A 21,696-nucleotide genomic window follows, 5' to 3' on the forward strand; every position below is an offset into this window, starting at 1 on the left:
ACGTTTTACCTACGGTAAATAAATTCTAATAGATAATTATCTTAAGTATGTATATATTTATTTGTAATGAATAATAAAAATATAGTTTATAAGAAAATAAAAAGTCTTCAAAACATTAAAATAAAATTCAAACATTAACAATAAGGTTAAAAAGTATCTAATACCTGTAACAATATAATCAAAAATAGATCTATAAATTTTTCGATAGTTGTTGAAAACTACTAATTTCACAAATTCAAATCGTCTAATTTCATTGTTATTAAATTTATCACTTGTCTCTTTTAGCTTCGATGCGAAGCTGAGAAGGTATTGGTTTTACTAAGATGTGTTTATTTATTTATTTTTTTTTTTGTGTCTGTTACCATTTTTTCTCAGCTCTCACCGAACCAATTTCTTTCAATGATACGTCAAAAGATCACAAATTGTATCTAGTCGAAGACATTACCCTCAAAAATTGAAAAAAATGCCCTCGTTCCCCGTAAATGGGGGAAACCTCCAAAAAAATTACAAATTTAAAAATCGCTAATTTTCGAAATTTTTTCAATTTTTTTTACTTAAAAGTGCCATAACTTTTTCAAAAATAAACAAATCAATATAATTCTTTTTTATATAGATGCATAATATCATTACCTTTCATTTGGTATATTTTTTTTTTATATGTGACCCTTTACTTGCCCACAGAGGGGGATTTAAAATGACAACCTTTACACAAAAAAATTAATTTTTTCAACATAACTTTTGAAAATGTTCCGGAAGGTCTGACACTTTTATATATATCTTAAATTAAAGCTAATGTAATATGCTTTATCATGAAAAAAAAAAATTTCGGACTTTATTTTATCTTCACGGTGAAAATGGCTACCGAATGCTATTTTTGTGTGAAAATTTTCGATTTTGTATTTTACATTTTTAACTTTATTATGCTATAACTTTTTGAAAAATGTATGAATCAGTACAATTTTTTCATGAGGAGTAGTATTTATATACATATTTCATTCGACATACTGTTTTTTTAAATCGGACCATTTCCCTATATACGAGGGGGGTTCAAATCTAAAAAATGCATGTAGAAAGTAGAACTTTTTCAACTTAAATTTTGAAAGTGTTCCGGAAAGTCTGACACTTTTATATATATCTTAAATTAAAGCTAATGTAATTTACTTTATTATGCAAAAAAAAAATTTCGGACTTTATTTTATCTTCACGGTGAAAATGGCTACCGAATGCTATTATTGTGTGAAAATTCTCGATTTTATTTTTTACATTTTTAACTTTATAATGCTATGACATATTGAAAAGTGTATGGATCAACATTATTTTTTTATGAGAAATAATATTTTTTAATAATCCCTTTTTCATTCTACATACTTTATCTTAATTAGGATATTAAAAATGAACTAGCAGATCATGTAGCTTTTGGAATAGTCCACCAATTTTTTAAAATAATACAGTATCTAAAGATTTGCATCGAAGCGTTTTTTTTTGATAGTGATTTTAATCACTGTCAGATATCATTATACTTGATCCATCTATACCACGTCACCACTGTGCCTGGACCCCCCTGTGCTTTGTTTTTCTGAAACGGATTTCAAATTTATTCCGTTCTCTTTTTAAGACTGCATTATCAAAACTATATATTTTAATGTAATTATAAGACTAAATATTTGTTATTAAAATTAAAAAAAATGTATTAATAGAAGGATGCGCCTTAAAAAATTGTTCATTAAAATGTGAATGAAATGATTCACAATTATCAATGCACTGCTATCTAATAACAATAAAAAAATAGTAAAAAGTTCGATTAAATGAATAGTAGATAATTATTATCGGGTTATTTTGGCATATATTTTAACCAGTGGTTCTCAAGCTTCTATTTATAGACAGGTATAAACTATCGGTTTGGCGGAAACGAAAAACCTACCTTAATCAGATTTGGCGGAAATGATGAACGCCCCGCCAGCCTAGTATAGCCTAAGGCGGTATCGTGTCAATTTACTTAAAACTATAAATCGATCCATTTACGCTTTGAATAGTATCTAAATAGCTAAATCTAAGAAAAAACCTATTTCAATAATAATACTGAACTGCATTTGTTATATTTAAATTAGACGACTTCAAAACATTTTTAAAATGAAATAACAAAGAAGGGGTAAGAATTTTTTAAACTGAGTTACAAACATTTAAATGTATGAGTAATTATTCATGTTATTTACAAATATCTAAAGAGAAGTCTTTATTTGTGTGGCAAGTTGAATTTTTAAGCATAGTGTGTAATTTAATATTATAATTGTTGTAACTATGTTTACTGTGGGAACGTAAGCCATTTTAACAATGTATATGATATCTGTTGAGCAAGCGCCATGATATTTCAAAAACATGATTCTTGCTCAGCCCTTTATTATTGTATGGGACTATGGCCGTTGCCAGTCACGATACCTCAAGAGGCAGTTGATGAGTTAATATCATAGAGTTAGGTTTATATCATTCACTGAATCAATTCACTATTTATTTGTATCAGATTGGTTAGATTGGGTGTGGAATTTTATAAAATAATATCAATTTTTTACATAGAAAAGTTTATAAATTATTGTACAATTATTATTATACCTATTCATAATTGTTCGCGCCAAGTGTGAGAACTGCACTGATTGGGTGTAGTCAGGTGGTAGTGCTTGTGCGCTATCACCTGTTAAGACGCCTTATCAGCTTATTACCGTGTTGTTCGGTCGGTTTTTTATTCAAAATGAAGTGTGTACCGGTTGTTATTATTATACATTTTAGTTTTTAAGTTACATTGTTTTTTCATTTGAAGTAATTGTTGTTTTGGTATTAATCAGTAAAAACTTTGCTCAATTTTTCGTTTTAAAATATATCGTTCATATTATAATTGTAAATTCGTATAGTTGTATTCTGTTTTATTTTTTATTGGTTATAACATTATTACAATAAAGCTACAGGTGGTATATCACCTTTATAAATGGTAGTTCATTTTATTCATGGTATTCAAACAAAATTAAAAACTGAATGTAAGTAGTATGGGTGTTTATATTTATTAATTATTTAATTCATTAACAATAAAAATTAGTGTTGTTATTTAAATTATTTCTTTTTATTTATTAAGTTAACCAATCCTATTTCGAATAAACAAAAAATATTTTGTATTTTAACAAATTCTAAATTGTATAGGAAATTTTTGTTGATTAATAGTTGCCCCTATATTAATCCGTACGGCAAAGTTCTAATTCCCATTTATATTTGGGATCTTTTTTTTAGAACAGCCCAGGCGGCAACATTTGGTGACCTCGACGTGATAGTGGTGCATTTTAAGTTGCGTCACACACAGACAAGGGGCAAATTTTAGCTAATCTTGTTCAAACAAAATATTTCATTAATTCATTTAATTAAATTAATTAGATAATTATTTATATACAAAAAAAAAAAAAAAAAGGAAAGAAAAAGGGGAACAATAATAAAATAGTTAAACTATAATTTTTATTTAAGAATATCTAATTAATTCAAATTACTTAGTTCATTATTACCTGTATTAGTCACTAAATTTGTATTTTTTGTTTGTGAAATAAGTACTTTGTACATTCATTTGCTGTAAAGTGTGTGGTAAAAAAATTTTCTGGTGGCATAGCGGTAAGTTGTTAGTTAGAAGTTTAGTATTAGGTAGCCATCCGCCCACACTTAGTGGTTTTACGCCGATTTTTGATGTAAAAATAGCATATTTCCTATTAAAACCCATCTAAAATTGAAATATAAAATAAGAAAATATACGGTAAGTTCAATATATTTGATGTTTTGTAAGCGAAAACACGGTAAATCCAAATACTAAACAAAATATTGGTATATTACATAAAAAATAATGGAGTTACCGTCTTTTGGCTTATGTTCATACATTGAGAAAAAAGGATATTTTGATTTACTGTTAAAAATGTTTTTTTGCGTTCCTGAAAAATCACGTTGACTGGAGTTATCCTTTTTTCGCTTAGCACGGCAGTATTGTAATGTCACACTGTCAATAGTTTATGAACAATCGTCTACCTTATTATTATTATACTGCACATTATCTTTAATTTTATATTCTACATTCCCATTCCGTTTTAAGTATGGAAGATAAACTGGACCCTCTTATCGCCTCTAATAATGATATAAAATCATCCCAAAACAAATTAATAGCTTCAATCAATGAAAAATTTTCTCGGTTTGGGAAAAAAGTTGATGAGCTTTTAGAACGTGTTTCTAATCTGGAAAAAGAAAATGAATATTTGAAAAGTGAACTAGCTACCTTAAAAAATAAAGTTAAAACATTTGAAAATAACGAATCTTTTCTCGAAAATAAAATTATATCTGAGTTCTTAGATCTCATAACGTAATCGTATTTAATCTTATTGAAAAATCAGAATTTAAAACTGAAGGGAGTAACATAATTAATAAAATTATGAACACAATGGGCTTAAACGTACTTCCAGTAAACTATTCACATTTGGGAAGACCATCAGATAAATGCCGTCCACTAAAATTAACTCTCCCAAACCCTGGAGAAGTTTTTACTTTACTTCGTTCTCAATCGAAATTAAAATTACACCCAAAATTTAAAGAACTAAAATTTTCGTCCGATCGAACTGCTTTTTAAAGAGAACAAATGTCAAACTTAAGAAAAGAGCTCAATCAACGTAGAGAGAATAGAGAAAGTATTATTATAATCAAGTACATAAAAAATGAACCAAAAATAGTTTCTTCGATAAAAAACGCATAAAATCAACTCCATTGTCTGTCAACATCTATTACCAAAATATACGCTGTGTTAACAGCAAATTATCATCATTAAATTCACAAATACCGTCCTCAAATTTCGATGTCTATATTCTAACTGAAACTTGGCTTTCAAATGCCACTAATTCCTCAGAAATGGGTTTCTAACAATATAATGTCAACAGAGCTGTCAGAAACACTAACACCAGTGCCTTTATACGAGATGGAGGAGTTTTAATAACTGTTAAAAAAAAATTATTTTCTAGGATACTTTGTACTTCTATTAATAATTTAGAACAAGTTTTTGTTTTAATAAATTTAGGAAAAGAATGTATTATTATTGGTGCGGTATATATGCCTGTACGTTCTAATAAGCAATTATTTTTAAACCAATTTTCTACTGTAGAAAATTTACTTTTAGAAAACTCTAATTGCAATATAATATTATTAGGAGATTATAATCTACCTTCTGCCACGTACTGTGATTCTGAAAATTTTTTTAATGAACAAATTCTTAACTTTAACCTACTACAATTTAACAATATTATTAATATTAATGGTATTACTTTAGATAAAGTAATTTCAAATTATCAAAACATTGCAATCGAAAAAAACGTAAACCCAATAGCAATAATCGATAAACTTCATCCACCTCTAAATATTTACTACACCTGTAATCAATTGTATTACTTGAATTTTAAAGAACCTATGTATTTTTGGAAAAAAGGTAACTATTATCCTATTTTGAATTATTTAGGCTCTCTTAACTGGAAATTGTTATTGAATCATAATGATATTAACATAAATTTTTCTAACTTCTACTCAATTTTATATTACGATATTGAATTATATATACCAAAGTCATTTATTTTCAAATTACGTTACCCGTATTGGTTTAGTAAAAATTTTAAAAATTTAATAAAAGATATAAAACATGCCCATAACATTTATAAAAACTCAAAATTACCTACTGATTTTACTATCTTTTCAAAATTGCGTTCTAAATGTAAAAAAGCAAGAGAAAGAGATTTCTTAAACTTCATAAATAATTCTCAAAATTCTATCAAAATAAATCCGAAAAAATTTTTGAAGTTTATTAAACAGAAAAAACTAAATCACGATTTACCTAATTTTATGTGTTTAGATGTTATATCTGCTCATAACGGTCAAGATATCATTAATTTATTTGGTAAATATTTTTCCAGTGTATATACATCTCAAAATAATCTTTCTCCTAACACTTCAAACTGTCCCCAACTACTATCTAATCTAAATCAAATTGAAATTAGTTTATCTGATATATTTAATGAATTAAATTCATTAAATGGTAATCGTGGACCTGATGGTATAGATACTTTATTTTAAAAAATTGTTCATTTGTTCTTTCACCCATTTTACTAATTTTATTTAATAGTTCATTAAAATGTGGTGTATTTCCGGATATTTTAAAATCATCTTTTATCAATCCCATATTTAAGAAAGGTAACCGAGAACAAATTAATAACTATAGACCTATACCAAAAATTTCATTAATTGTGAAAATCTTTTCGTAAATAATTACTCAAAAAATTACACCAATGTTCAAAAATGTTTTTATAAACGAATAACATGGATTTCGTAATGGAAGATCAACTGTTACAAATCTTACGGTTTTTAAGCAGACTATTATAGACTCTTTTGAATCTAATTCTCAACTAGATGCTGTTATTATACTGACTTTGAAAAAACATTCGATAAAATAAACCACACATTACTAGTACGTAAATTAGAATTGATTGGTATTCTAAATCGTCTATTATCTTAGTTTAATTAATTTCTTATTAATAGAATACAGATTATAAAATATAAAAATTTCCAGTTTAATGTTGAGATTAATTGATTAATGAGATAAAAATAAAGGCTACATCTAATTTATATTTCATAAAAAGAAGTTGCCACGAATTCTTTTACGCAGATGCCCTTAAGGCAGTTTATTTTTTATTAGTAAGATTTCGTCTTGAATAAGTTTCACTTGTGTGGTTTAATAATTCATTTACTCAAATTCATGACTTAGATTCAATACAAAATAATTTTCTAAGATATTTATTATTTAAATGTAAGGCTGAAAGGATACCCCATTCTGGTTACGATGGAGTTTTAGGGTTTTTTAATAATAATACTTTAGGTTATAGAAGAAACATTCAAAATTTAGTGTTTTTATATAAACTTATTAATGTTGACATTGATTGCTCATTCCTTCTTGAGCGTTTACAATTTAAAATACCTAAAATTAGCACCCGAATTAAAGATTTATTCTACGTAAAAAATATTAGAATCTTCTCCCATTATTGTTTTAATGTTGGCGGGTAATAGGGCTGATGCGGATTTTTTCGTTTGTAGTAATATTGATAAATTTAAATCTTTATACATTAAATAATAATAAAAATTATTAATTTGTAATCTATAATATATATTTACTTGTATTAATTTGTGATTTAATTGTACGTGTTCTCAAATGTTATCATATTTATATAAATTGTAAATGGAGTTATTTCCGTAATAAAGATATTATTATTATTTGGCATTATCATTTACCAATAAATGTACTGTATTTGTTAGCGCGCAACAATTTATGCGTGAATTGGGTATTTACGGTATTCACAACGTTTGGCCGGCTTATTTGATATACGGCTCATTCGCTTACATCCTCTCAGTATGTAAATATTAGGTTGAACAAAAACATTTATAAATAATCAGTTTATGTGTTAACGTTCATTTTGTTGTGTTATATTTTTATATTATTACTATAAATTATCTAATTTTTATTTGCAGTTAACTATTAATTTACTTTATACTCATTTGTTTTAGTTTAATATAGAGTTGTGATATAAGAAATTCTCTGTCTAGTCATTTTTCTATTCCAAACTGTATATCATCTAATGCCCCTGTCCTAACAATATTACTTCCGCGTAAAATATTCAGTTACCAAAATCTGTTAAAAAATACCCAGCACAGTGGAGTTGCATCACAGTGAGAACGTGGTATAGTTCCAGTATAGATATAACCTGACAGTGATTAGAATCACTATCATAAAAAGCGCTTCGATGCAAATCTGTAGACAGTGTTTAATTTAAGAAAAATGGCGGATTATTCCAAAAGCAACATGATTTCATATTTCCTTATTTATATCCTGATTACAAGTTTTATGATTTATGCGTGTGATATATGAAATAATATTTGTTATTGCAATGAAATATATTATGAAATTGTTATGTAGTATAGTAATTTTTACGGTGAAATAATAAAAAATTATTAAGTTTTATGATTAATAAGTGTAAAGGGACGGTGTGGCCGAGCCGGTAATGCGGCAGTGCTTGATTCGGGTTCGATAATCGGTCACGGGCGGCTTCATTTGGCGAACGACATATCAGTTCGGTAATTGGAGTCTCAATCAGTCTCTCCAGCGACGAACTATCCACCCGTACAGGAGTATCAAGGTGTAGAAACCTCCTCCTTAGGAGGACAATTAAACATAGTATGAAATTGATATTTAATAATTTAGTATTATAATTTTTACGGAGAAATTATAAAACAATTATTAAGTAGTTATTACTTTTATGGCAACACAAAAATCGTATATTTTTATTAACTTTAATATCCGTTTTCACCATGAAAACAAAATAAAAATCATAATTTTTTTTTCATATTAAAGTATATTACATAAGCTTTAATTTAATATGTATATAAGTATCAGTATTTCTGGAACATTTTCGAAAATTAATTTTCGAACTTCCTCTGTATAAAAGGAAATAGTCCGATTTATCATTTTGAATGCCCCCTTATGGGTAGGAGAAGGGTCAGATTTATAAAAAAATATACAAAATCATAGAGAAAAAAAAATATTGTAGTAAAATTAATACCTTCTCAGCTTCGCATCGAAGCTAAAAAAAACATTTTAAAACAACCATAGTGTTAAATATAAGATTAACACCTGTTATATAAATTATGTTCCTTTGTAAATAACTTTATAAAGCTGCAATTCTATATATAATTTTTAATCATAATTCTATGTGCTTAATTTATGTAAGTGTTATAGTTAGAGTAATTATCTTATAATGTTAAATTGTTTTTATTTCTTATTATGTTTATTGATTTTCCTCTCAATTTCATTATTAGAAACAAGACAAAATAAATCTTCTGAAATCAAAATAATTAAAAAAATTCTTAGAAATGTCTATTGGAATAGTTTTAATGAGGTGGAATATGTTAAATATTGTAATAAATATTATTACCTAATAGATATGTTTGGAAACAGTAAACTAAAGGTAAAAAATGTGGATAAACGTATACGAATCGCAACGATATTTCTTGATTGTGCTACTGCAAATTTTTTATATACTATTCTCAATTTTATTGAATATTTCAGAAATCAATGTGTAAATATTTTGAAACAAGATTCAAGTAAAGTACACGCTTGCGTTCTTGATTTATTAAACATTTTACCTTTCGTTAAGCGTATGTTATCAATAATGAATAGTGCTATAGATTATCTAGAGAGTTTTATTAGTTTACAATGGATAGAGAATATAAAGTATAATTGTAATTTAAAATATGTAATTGACTTTATAGAAGCTTTTTACAAGTCAAAAGATAATTTAAATATCAGTTTGTGTACACACGATAACTTTAGTAGCAATAAATTAGTAGCTCTTGTGAATTTTCATAATAATGTAAAAGGAATTTTAGATTTTAATGCTGAAAAGTATTGCAGTTTGAAATTGGATAATCCGTATGTAGAATGGAACAAATGGATTAATAAATATAATTGTGGTAATCCTAAAACAAATTCTGATTTACCTAAACATCTCAGTAAACAAATATATGAAAAAATAGAAAATTTTATTCTGGAAAAATATTTGAAATTTGGATTTCAATATGACTCTGAAACTGGCAAAACATATTTATCAGAAACACGTGACAAAGGTAGGTTAATGTGTTATAATTCCAAAAATAAGTCAACAAGTATTGGGTTATGTTATATCTAAATTATTTTTCTAATTGAATTTATAATATGAACACAATTCAATTAGTTCAATCATCAATACTAATCACAAAATTTAAATGTTTGTATAATTATTTAATTGAATCATAAGCAATTTTTAAGCTATTATTGTTAAAAATGATGTTTTTTTTTTGTTAAATTGTTCTTTACAATAAAACCAATAAAGGTTAAAAAAAAGCCAGTTCAGGGGGGTCGCGGCACAGTGGTGACGTGGCATAGTTGGATCAAGTATAATGATATCTGTCAGTGATTAAAATCACTATCATAAAAAAGGCTTTGATGCAAATCTTTAGATAGTATTTAATTTTAAAAAATTGGTGTATTATTCCAAAAGCTATATGATCTGCTAGTTCCTTATGAATATCTTGATTAAGATAAAGTATGTCGATAAAAAAGGGATTATTAAAAAATATTATTTCTCATAAAAAAATTGTAATGATCCATACATTTTTCAATTAGTTATAGCATTATAAAATTAAAAATGTAAAAAATAAAATCGAGATTTTTCATACAAAAATAGCATTTGGTTGCCATTTTCACCGTGAAGACAAATCCAGAAGTCAATTTTTTTTTTCCATAATATAATAATGTACTTTACATTACATTAGCTTTAATTTAAGATATATATAAAAGTGTCAGACCTTCCGGACACATTTTCAAAAGTTAAGTAGAAAAAGTAAATTTTTTGTGAAAAAGTTGTCATTTTGAATCCCTCCCTGTAGGCAGGTAAAGGGTCAGATTTATAAAAAAATATATCGAATGATAGTTAAAGACATCATGTATCTATAAAAAAAAAATTATATTTTGAAAAAGTTACGGCAGTTTTTAGTAAAAAAAATTGAAAAAATTTCGAAAATTAGCGATTTTTAAATTTGTAATTTTTTTGGAGGTTTTCCTCATTTACGGGGAACGAGGGAAATTTTTTAAAATTTTTGAGGGTAATGTCTTCGACTAGATACGATTTGTGACCTTTTAACGTATCGTTGAAAGAAATCGGTTCCATGAGAGCTAAGAAAAAGTGATAAAGACACACAAAAAAAAAAAAAACACATCATAGTAAAATTAATATCTTCTCAGCTTCGCATCGAAGCTAAAAACAATTATAATTTCTAATGCAATGGACGCCTAAATAGATTAGTATTATACTAATAATTATGTTGACAGTTTGTATTCGGAAACATGTACTATCATTGTTTGAAATTTAAAGAAATCGTTTTGGTGCTTTATAATAAATAAATTTTTATATTTTACTACTATAAAATTCTTTATTTATTTAATTTAAAAAAATTTTTGAAATTATAAATGAACATATACCCATATTTATATATTTATGTAAAACATTTTTTATTACATTTATCTATTCATTTTTCATTAGAACCATAAAAGTATTAGTCAATAGAGGTCCATAACAAACAAAAATTTTTAAAATTTTAAAAAATTCTAATTTTTACAGCTACCGAATGATATCAAAATTATTCTAATAATAATTAAACTATCAAATTAAGTGAATTAATTATTTGAGGAGTCTTGTTTAGTTTTTTGAAATACGTTTTCGTTACTTAAATTGTTGTTAAAAATTTTATCTTAGAACAATAAACAATAACTACATAATTTCGTGATAAATAATTTTTCAAAACTAATATAATAAAAAATATTTTACACGCATTTATAAAATGTGATGTTAATAAAACTTAATATTATCAAAAATAAATTATGAATCTTTTGAATTGTTTTTATAACTTCTTTGATTAAGATACAGCTAAAAATATAAACATTTTTTAATCTACCAATGAAATATCACAATTGCTAACAGTAAATCATTATTGGGCAAAATTCAACACAAAAATGTTATCGTATTAATGCACTTGTATGGTATTCATTCTAATTGTATAATAATTTCTAATAATAAAATTTACAATAAGATTTCTACAAAAAAAATTTATTTCATTATATATCTTATTTACATATTTTATCATTCAAATTAATTAAACTCCTTATTAAATAAATTATTCAGTACTTTTTAAAGAACTAGGTAAATTATTAAAATATATAATATAATTTAATTTTCCCTTTGAAAGCGTATAAGAATACTTCCGCAGAACTTTTGTCAGTCGTGAGAGGTGACTAATGAGATTGCGTCAAATCGATAGTCGGTGTAAAGTGTTTGATACCAGACAGACAACTTGTGCAATAGCTGTTTCACCAGTCATTTGTACATACCTACCCAACGCTCGTAGTAAAAAGGGTGTTAGATTATCACCACTAAACTTTAGATGGGACTGTGTATAAGAAGACAAAATAGATATAAAGTAACAATAGGAAAGTGGAATTTTGGAACATTAAAGTAGAGAATTAGTAGAAGTATTAAAGAGAAGAATCTTTTTCCATATAGACAATTAAAATCATTAATTTGTAATGTTTTTTTATTGCCGAATTAGGTTTGATATGATAATAGGTTTCAATTACAAAATTAACTAATGTGGCTTTGTAATTTATTAATTTTTTAATAACATTTTGATTTGTTTTTTAACTATAGTAAATCATTAAAATTAAGTTCTGACTATTACAATTGTAGAAATTCTTTAAACATCAAGAGTTACTTAGTTACTTAGTAATGATTATTAAGATTTCAATATAAGTGATCTATTACAATAAATATGCAAAAAAAAGATTGAACTTTTCTGTTAAATTTACAGTAAATAGTAATTATACAATTTCCTGACTGCATATTAAACATTACAATACTATTTTTTAATTTTCATAAATTTTTCTAATTATTAATGTAAATTTAAAAAAAAGTTGAGCTAAAAGTTGAAATAATAAATTAAAAAAATTTTTTTTATATAAATAAGGAAATATGAGTTCATTTTACTTTTGGAATAATCCACTAATTTTTTAAAAATTAAACAATCTCTGCAGATATTCATCGCAATGTTTCTTATGATAGCGTTTTAATCATTGTCAAAACTGTACTACCTTTTTGGCTTCGATATGAGGCTGAGAAAGTATTGGTTCTACTATGATGTGTTTTTTTTTACTTTTTTTTATTTTTAAATTATTTATTTTTTTGTGTTTGTCACTACTTTTTCTCAGCTCTTACTGAACCGATTTCTTTAAACGATACGTCAAAAGATCACAAATCGTATCTAGTCGAAGACATTATCCTCAAAAATTGAAAAAAATCCCTCGTTCCATGTAAATGAGGAAAATCTCCAAAAAAATTACAAATTTAAAAATCGCTAATTTTCGATATTTTATCAATTTTTTTTACTTAAAGCTGCCATAACTTTTTGAAAAATGNTGAAAAAAATCCCTCGTTCCATGTAAATGAGGAAAATCTCCAAAAAAATTACAAATTTAAAAATCGCTAATTTTCGATATTTTTTCAATTTTTTTTACTTAAAGCTGCCATAACTTTTTGAAAAATGAACAAATCAATATAATTCTTTATTATATAGATGCATGATATCATTACCTTTCATTTGGTATATTTTTTTTTTATATGTGACCCTTTACTTGCCCACAGAGGGGGATTTAAAATGACAACTTTTACACAAAAAAATTAATTTTTTCAACTTGATTTTTGAAAATGTTCCGGAAGGTCTGACACTTTTATATATACCTAAAAAAATAAAGCTAATTTAATGTACTTTATTATGAAAAAAAAAAATTGACTTCTGGATTTGTCTTCATGGTGAAAATGGCTACCGAATGCTATTTTTGTGTGAACATTTTCGATTTTGTATTTTACATTTTTAATTTTATTATGCTATAACTAATTGAAAAATGTATGGATCAGTACAATTTTTTCATGAGGAGTAGTATTTATATACATCTTTCATTCGACATACTTTTTTTTTAAATAAAACCCTAATAAAAAATTTTCCTATATACGAGAGGGTTCAAATCTAAAAAATGCATGTAGAAAGTAGAACTTTTTCAACTTAAATTTTTTTACTTAAAACTTCAAAATTGAACAATATACTTATCATTTGGTATATTTTTTTTATAAATCTGACCCCTTACCTGCCCATAAGGGGGGATTAAAAATGAACACTTTATCACAAAAAATTAACTTTTTCAACTTAACTTTTGAAAGTGTTCCGGAGAGTCTGACACTTTTATATATATATTAAATTAAAGTTAATGTAATATACTTTATTATGGTAAAAAAAAATTTCGGACTCTATCTTATCTTCATGATGAAAACAGACATCAAACTTAATAAAAAAAATACGATTTTTGTAAAACACTTCTTTTTTATATTTTAAAAAAATATAGAAAGTATTGGTTTTACTAAGATGTATTTATTTTTTTATTTTTTTTTTTGTGTCTGTTACCACTTTTTCTCAGCTCTCACCGAACCGATTTCTTTTAATGATACGTCAAAAGATCACAAATCGTATCTAGTCGAAGACATTACCCTCAAAAATTTTAAAAAATTTCCCTCGTTCCCCGTAAATGGGGGAAACCTCCAAAAAATTTACAAATTTAAAAATCGCTAATTTTCGAAATTTTTTCAATTTTTTTTACTTAAAAGTGCCATAACTTTTTCAAAAATGAACATATCAATATAATTCTTTTTTATATAGATGCATAATATCATTACTTTTCATTTGGTATATTTTTTTCATAAATTTAACCCTTAACCTGCCCACAAGGGGGGATTTAAAATGACAACTTTTTCNATTCGACATACTTTGTCTTAATCAGGATATTAATAAGGAACTAGCAGTTTATGAAGCTTTTGGAATAATCCACCAATTTTTTAAAATTAAACACTATCTAAAGATTTGCATCGAAGCGTTTTTTTTTGATAGTGATTTTAATCACTGTCAGATATCATTATACTTGATCCAACTATGCCACGTCACCACTGTGCCGCGACCCCCCTGTGCTGGGTTTTTTAACTTTATAATGCTATAACATTTTTAAAAATGAATATATCAATATTATATTTTTTTATTTTTTATATTATATTTTTGAAAGATGTATGGATCAATATAATTATTTTTTTTATGGATGCATAATGTCTTTAACTATCATTTGATATATTTTTTTTATAAATCTGACTTTTTATCTGCCATCAGGGAGGAATTTAAAATGACAACTTTTTCACAAACAATTTAATTTTTCAACTTAACTTTTGAAAGTTTTCCGAAAAGTCTGACACTTTTATATATATTTCAAATTAAAGCTAATGTAATGTACTTTCTTATGGAAATAAATAATATCGTACTTTATTTGGTCTTCACGGTGAAAATGGCTACCAAATGCTATTTTTGTTTGAAAATTCTCGATTTTGTATTTTACAATTTTAACTTTATAATGCTATAACATATTGAAATGTGTATGGATCAATTTTATATAATATATATATAGTTATATAATTTAATATAACTTTTTTATAAGAAAAATAATTTTTAATAATCCCTTTTTCATTTGATATACTTTATCTGAATCAGGATATTAATAAGGAAATATCAAATCATGTAGGTTTTGGAATAATCATTCAATTTTTAAAATTAAACACTATCTAAAGATTTGCATCGAAGCGATTTTTTGATAATGATTTTAATCTTTATACTTGATCCAAATATGCCACGTCACCACTGTGCCATGATCCCCCTGTACTGATTTTTTTTTATATATACATATTTTTATATGCTACCATTTTGTATTACAAAATAATTAAGTATTTGAATCAGATCAGTATTTAGAAAATATCAAAATGTTATCAAAATCATGTTTAAAATAATTCATTTCATTAAAAAATAATTTTAATTTTTAATGATTTAATATATTTTTGGGTTAGTAAAAAAGTTCACTAAAAACTGTATAATTAGTTAATTAATTGTAATTAAATTTATTAATTAATAGTTGAAAATGAAGAAAATTTTCAACCAGTGATACTTGAAAGTATGGAAAAAGGTATTACTTGTATATTTTAATTTTAATAAATAATTATTTTATTTAAAAAAAAAAAAAATGGAAAATGTTACTAATAAAAGTAGCTTGCTATTTATTAATATAAATTTTATATCTATGTTTATATTTTAGTGTATAATGAAAATTATTGTCCAATTCTTAACGAGAGTATGAAAGAAGGTATATATCAAAACAAATTTCATATACACCTACAAGACTTTCGAAATACTGATACAAAATATAGTAAATTATTATATTATTTTTTAGAAGATCATAATTTTATAAAATCATAATAATTATCTTGCAAAAAGTTAGTTGCAAATTTATTTAGTTTTATCATGTTTCAATAATTTGTTACAATAAAAGATAATTTTAATTTTTAATGGTTTAATACATTTTTGGGTTAATAAAAAAATTCACTAAAAACTGTATAATTGCTTAATTAATTGTAATTAAATTTATTAATTAATAGTTGAAAATGAAGAAAATTTTCAACCAGTGATACTTGAAAGTATGGAAAGAGGTATTACTTGTAAATTTTATTTTAATTAATAATTATTTTATTTTCAAAAATAAAAATTGAAAATGTTTCAATAATTTGTTACAATAAAAGTTAATTTTAATTTTTAATGGTTTAATACATTTTTGGGTTAGTAAAAAAATTCACTAAAAACTGTATAATTAGTTAATTAATTGTATTTAAATTTATTAATTAATAGTTGAAAATGAAGAAAATTTTCAACCAGTGATACTTGAAAGTATGGAAAAAGGTATTACTTGTATATTTTATTTTAATAAATAATTATGTTATTTTCAAAAAAAAAAAATTGAAAATATTTCAATAAAAGATAATTTAAATTTTTTTTGGCCTAAAAATAGTCGATAATGTATAATAAGTCATTATAAATCTTAACTAAAAGAAAAATTATTACGTAGAGTTCCCACAAAAAAATTTAATATGGTTTTTTAAAAATAAAATTTAATTTATCATCAATTGTAATTTATTACAATTAATAAGTTTATTAATCAATAGTAGATCTATCATATAACATTTTCATAATTTTATTTTAATGAATAATTTTTTTTTCAAAGAAAAATATTGAAAATGTTACTAATAAAAGAAGTTTGCTATTTATTAATATCAATTTTATATCTATGTTTATATTTTAGTGAATAATGAAAATTATTGTCCAATTCTTAACGAGAATATGAAAGAAGGTATATATCAAAACAAATTTCATTAATACCTACAAGACTTTTGAAAAACTGGTACAAAATATTGTAAATTATTATATATTATATATATTTAAAATATATAAATATACAAAAGGAAATGGTGTTATTTAAAAAAAAAATATGTCGTATGAAAGATGTATGCAAATACTACTTCTCATAAACAATTGTATTGATCCATACATTTTTCAAAAAGTTATAACATTATAAAGTTAAGAATGTAAAATATAAAATCGAGACTTTTCACACAAAAATAGCATTCAGTAACTATTTTCACCCTGAGGACAAAATAAAGTCCGGAATTTTTTTTTCCATGATAAAGTATAACGAATTAGTTTTAATTTAAAATATATATAAAAGTGTTAGACTATCCGGAATACTTTCAAATGTTAAGTTGAAAATGATTTCATTTTATATCCCCCCCTGTGGGCAGGTAAAGGGTCAGATTAAAAAAAAAATATACCAAGTGATAATTAAAGACATCTTGCTGCTATAAACAAAAATTACATTGATTTGGTCATTTTTAAAAAGATTATGGCAGTTTTAAGTAAAAAAAATTGTAAAAATGTCAAAATTTAGTGATTTTTAAATTTGTAATTGTTTTGGACATTTCCCCTATTTACAGGGAACTAGGGAAATTTTTTCAATTTTTGAAGGTAATGTCTTCGACTAGATTCGATTTGTGATATTTTGACGTATCGTTGAAAGAAGTTGTTTTGGTGAGAGCTGAGAAAAAAAGGTAATAGACACAAAAAAACACACCATAGTAAAATTAATAACTTCTCAGCTTAGCATCGAAGCTAAAAAAATTAAATTATATTTATTTTGCAAGTAATTGAGTGGGTTATGATAAAAAAATCACTCTGTATATCAAGACTTTGAAATACTGGTACAAAATATTGTATAATATTACATCATAATTTCATATATACATATAAGATATTTAAATTATAATGTAACATTTTGGTTGGGTAGACTTATAAATAGAAAAGCTAGGAATGAGTAATTTTAACATGATATAATGAAAATTTAGCAGAAATTTTACATTTCTGTAAAATTTAGATAAATTGTTATAAAATGATATATTTGTGGAAAAATTTTCAATACTTTGTTTCAAAATTACACATGAAAATATAAAAATTTTAAAAATTTTATAGAACTTATATATTTCAGAATTACATAATTAAATTATTTATTTTTTTACAGGATCAAACACGAAATCCAACGCTGAAGATTCTGAAAAATGTACACTAATCAGATATCCTGATCATTTACGTCCATTTAATAGATACCTTCATTAATTGTTCCTTGTATATATACTAAAAATTCACAACTTCAATTTCGATAGAACATATTCAAAATAATTACCAAAAATGTAATTTTAGAGTATTTTATAAGCACTTAAAGTTTTTATGTTCAATGGTTATAAAAGATTTTTACTAAACCACTTAAACATATTATATCCTCTATTAAATCAGTGTTTCAAAATATTAATATTAAAATGACAAAAGTAATATTAAATAATAATAATAAATAAAAGTAATAAAATGAAAATAAAAAGCATTATTATAACATGGCAGGAGGACTTAAGCGGTATATAAAAATAAAAATAAACAGACCTATTCTTCACCTCTAATTGATATATTTAAGTACTTATAACTTCAAAAATATTGGTTCAAAAATTATTAAAGGCCGATAATTTTCTTCTTTTTAAGTTGTAAATGAAATATTTTTTTATTTAAAAAACTTAAGTTTAATTAACTTTAAGGGGATATAAGAGAGAATATTTTTTAGCTTGGATCCAAAGCTGAGAAGGTATTAATTTTACCAAAATGTGTTTAATATTATTCTATTTTTATGTCTGTTACTACTTTTTTCAGCTCTCAGTGGACCTAATATTATCAACGATACGTCAAAAGATTATAAATCAAAATATTGAAGACATTATCCTCAAAAATTAAAAATTTTTCCCTCGTTCCCCGTAAATAGTGAAAATTACTCAAAAAATTACGATTTTTAAAATTGATTTTAAAAATCAACTTTTTTTTTTCTAAAAATTGTAATAAAATTTTATAAAATTAACGAATTAAAATAATTTTTTATATTGAAATTTTAGGTATTTCCCTTTCATTTAATATAAATTTTATTATAATCTGACCCTATACCGACCCATAGAGGGGATTCATAATAGCAACTTTTCCAACTTAAATTTTGAAAATGTTCCGGAAATACTGCGTTCTTGAAACATATGTTAAATTAAAGCTTATGTTACGTACTATAAATTAAAAAAGCCCCGACGACTTGTGTTCTACGTGCAAATTACTGCCAAAGTAAAAAAAAACATAATATTATTTTTGTGTTCAAATTTTTTTTTATTTTGTTTATTTTAAAATACTTTACAAGGGTTTGGCGTAGTAATGATTTCACCAATTTGTATAATGTTCACATGAATCTAACTAACATTAAATATAAATTTATACTTATTTTGATTATTTTGTCTCCTCAAAGTTAAGAAAAGTCATTTTGAATTTTGATTTGTTTAAATAGTTTATTTTTATTTTAGTTGACACATAATATACGATGGCTACGTCGTAAATTTTACAGTTATATGTTCGATGTATGACATTTGAACCTCGCTAGTCGATATATCTTTTTTTGCATTTTTTCTTAATTCTTTTTTGAGGTGAAAAAAAAATTCTAAGTTTGTTTAATTTTTATCTTATTTAAATTGAATAACTTTAATAAATATTAAGGATCTCATCACTGTAAAAATGTTTTCTTATTCTTATTAAAATATTTTACTAAATGAATTTTTTTTTGTGTCTGTCATTAATTTTTTTCAGCTCTCACTTGACCAATTTTAATGGCCAATACGTTAAAAAAACACGATTTTAATCTCGTTGAACTTGTAATCACCAAATCTTGGAAATAACCTTTTAAATATATAGAAATTCAGACAAATATCTCAAAATTACTCTACTGTAAATGTTACCACTTAAAAAAAACCAGCACAGTAGGATCGTGGCATAGTTAGGTCTAGTATAGTTTAATCTGACAGTGATTAAAATCACAATCATAAGAAACGCTTCGATGCAAATCTGTAGATAATTTTTAATTCTTAGAAATTGGTGGATAATTTAAAAAGCAACATCAACATAAAAACCTTAATTATATCCAGAGTAGTAATTCTTAGATTCAAAAATATAATATAAAATTTTATATTATATAATTGTTATATTGAATTGTTTTCAAATTAGTATTGATATTGATTTTTAATATGTTAAAAGTAATAATTTTTAACCTTCTTTATTTCGACCTTAAAAGTAAAAGTTTATAATAAAAAAAGAAATTAATTTATTACCATAACTTTTAACTTAACTTGCAGGTTTGAAACTGACATTATTAAATGAAATTATTAAGATTAATATGCAGTCAGGGAATTTTATAATTACTATTTATAGTATATTTATCAAAAAAGTTCGATTTTTTTTTACATTTTTATCGTAATAGATCACTTAAATAAAAATCATAGTAATCATTTTTAATTATCTTTTGTTGTTTAAAAAGATTCTACAATGGAAATATTCAGGACTTAATTAATTTTAATGATTTACTATAGCTAAAAGAACCAATAAAAAAAAAGTTCTACTCAGTTGAGCGAATTAAAATTTTGATTATGATTGAAAAATCCATCGTAAAATTCAGGTGAAACTAAAATTAATTTTTTTTTTAAATTTATGATTTATATAGCAACATGTCACAAAAAAATTTGGAATACTATAGACTGGTATAGCTCACACAAATAGAGTTAAAAAATAATAAATTACAAAGTAAAATAATTTACTTTTGTAATTAAAATCTATCATATCGAACTTGACTCGACAATGAATACCTTAAAAATATTAGAAATGAATGATTTTAATTGTTTGTTAAAAAGGATAAAGCTGGTTAAACTACTTTTTATTTGAATAAGGAATATTTTTTCGATTTTTTAGTGTAATATCTTCAACTAAATACGAATTGTAATCATTTGACGTATTGTTGAAAAAAGTAGGTTAAGCGAAGGTTGGAAAAATAAATCGTAGCCACAGAAAAAACCACATAGTAAAATAATATTAACACATATAAGAAATTTCTTCTCACGAGGGGAGACTATAGTGATAGGATCCTTTATATTTATTGAAGTTATTGAATCTAAATGAGATAAATATCAAATGATTTGAAAATTTTATTCTAACTCAAAAAAAAAATGCAAAATTTTAATTAACTCAGACGGATTTGATTCTCGTACCCCATGCGTAAAAGACATAAGTGTTACCGATTCGGCAATTGTTTGTTTCTTTCGTCACATGAAAAAATTAACTATTTAAGCTAACTCAAATTTAAAAATTACTTTTTCAACTTTAAAAAAGTAAAAAAATTTAATACGTTTAATTTCTTATGTCTTATGAATTTTATTCTATGTCAATTAAATTATATAATATTCATGAAAGTCAGTGTATTCCCCTTTTAAGATATTTGAAAATAAAATAAAATACAAAACATAGAATTTTAACACAAAAATAGCATATTTTTGAATATAGTAGCCATTTGCGCATAGAAGATAGGTCGTCGGGACAATTTTTAGCTTCGATGCGAAGCTGAGAAGGTATTGGTTTTACTAAGATGTGTTTNCTTCGATGCGAAGTTGAGAAGGTATTGGTTTTACTAAGATGTGTTTTTTTTTTGTGTCTGTT

General features: G+C 24.5%; 1 protein-coding gene across 14 annotated transcripts; it reads left to right on the forward strand.

The window, feature by feature from the left end:
- The first annotated feature begins 2,761 nt into the window (after positions 1-2,761).
- LOC126901882 (uncharacterized) lies at positions 2,762-19,718 on the forward strand. 14 transcript variants are annotated; one of them, XM_050678790.1, is made up of 9 exons: positions 8,806-8,820; positions 8,914-9,720; positions 15,680-15,730; positions 15,860-15,970; positions 16,200-16,250; positions 16,447-16,497; positions 16,898-16,945; positions 18,167-18,335; positions 18,841-19,718. In XM_050678790.1, exons 2-8 carry the CDS (start codon positions 9,039-9,041, stop codon positions 18,259-18,261), a joined length of 1,089 nt encoding a protein of 362 aa, XP_050534747.1. In that variant the 5' UTR covers positions 8,806-8,820; positions 8,914-9,038; the 3' UTR covers positions 18,262-18,335; positions 18,841-19,718. The 14 variants fall into 14 exon arrangements, with proteins under 14 accessions (XP_050534752.1, XP_050534747.1, XP_050534751.1 ...); XM_050678794.1 differs by having other exon boundaries at positions 8,817-9,062; positions 9,164-9,720; XM_050678795.1 differs by lacking the exons at positions 8,806-8,820; positions 8,914-9,720 and adding an exon at positions 2,762-3,026.
- Positions 19,719-21,696: the final 1,978 nt, after the last annotated feature.

This window comes from Daktulosphaira vitifoliae, unplaced genomic scaffold (assembly GCF_025091365.1).
Source record: "Daktulosphaira vitifoliae isolate Bord-2020 unplaced genomic scaffold, ASM2509136v1 Scaffold_3, whole genome shotgun sequence".
In the NCBI taxonomy this organism is placed as follows: Eukaryota; Metazoa; Arthropoda; class Insecta; order Hemiptera; family Phylloxeridae; genus Daktulosphaira; species Daktulosphaira vitifoliae.

Excerpts from the sequence above, each read along its gene's own strand:
- LOC126901882 (XM_050678782.1), top strand. The coding sequence starts at position 8,853 with ATGTTAAATTGTTTTTATTTCTTATTATGTTTATTGATTTTCCTCTCA. Across the intron at positions 15,971-16,199 it reads AAATACTGATACAAAATATA|TTGAAAATGAAGAAAATTTT; the intron begins GTAAATTATTAT and ends ATTAATTAATAG. Across the intron at positions 16,946-18,166 it reads TAACGAGAATATGAAAGAAG|GATCAAACACGAAATCCAAC; the intron begins GTATATATCAAA and ends ATTTTTTTACAG.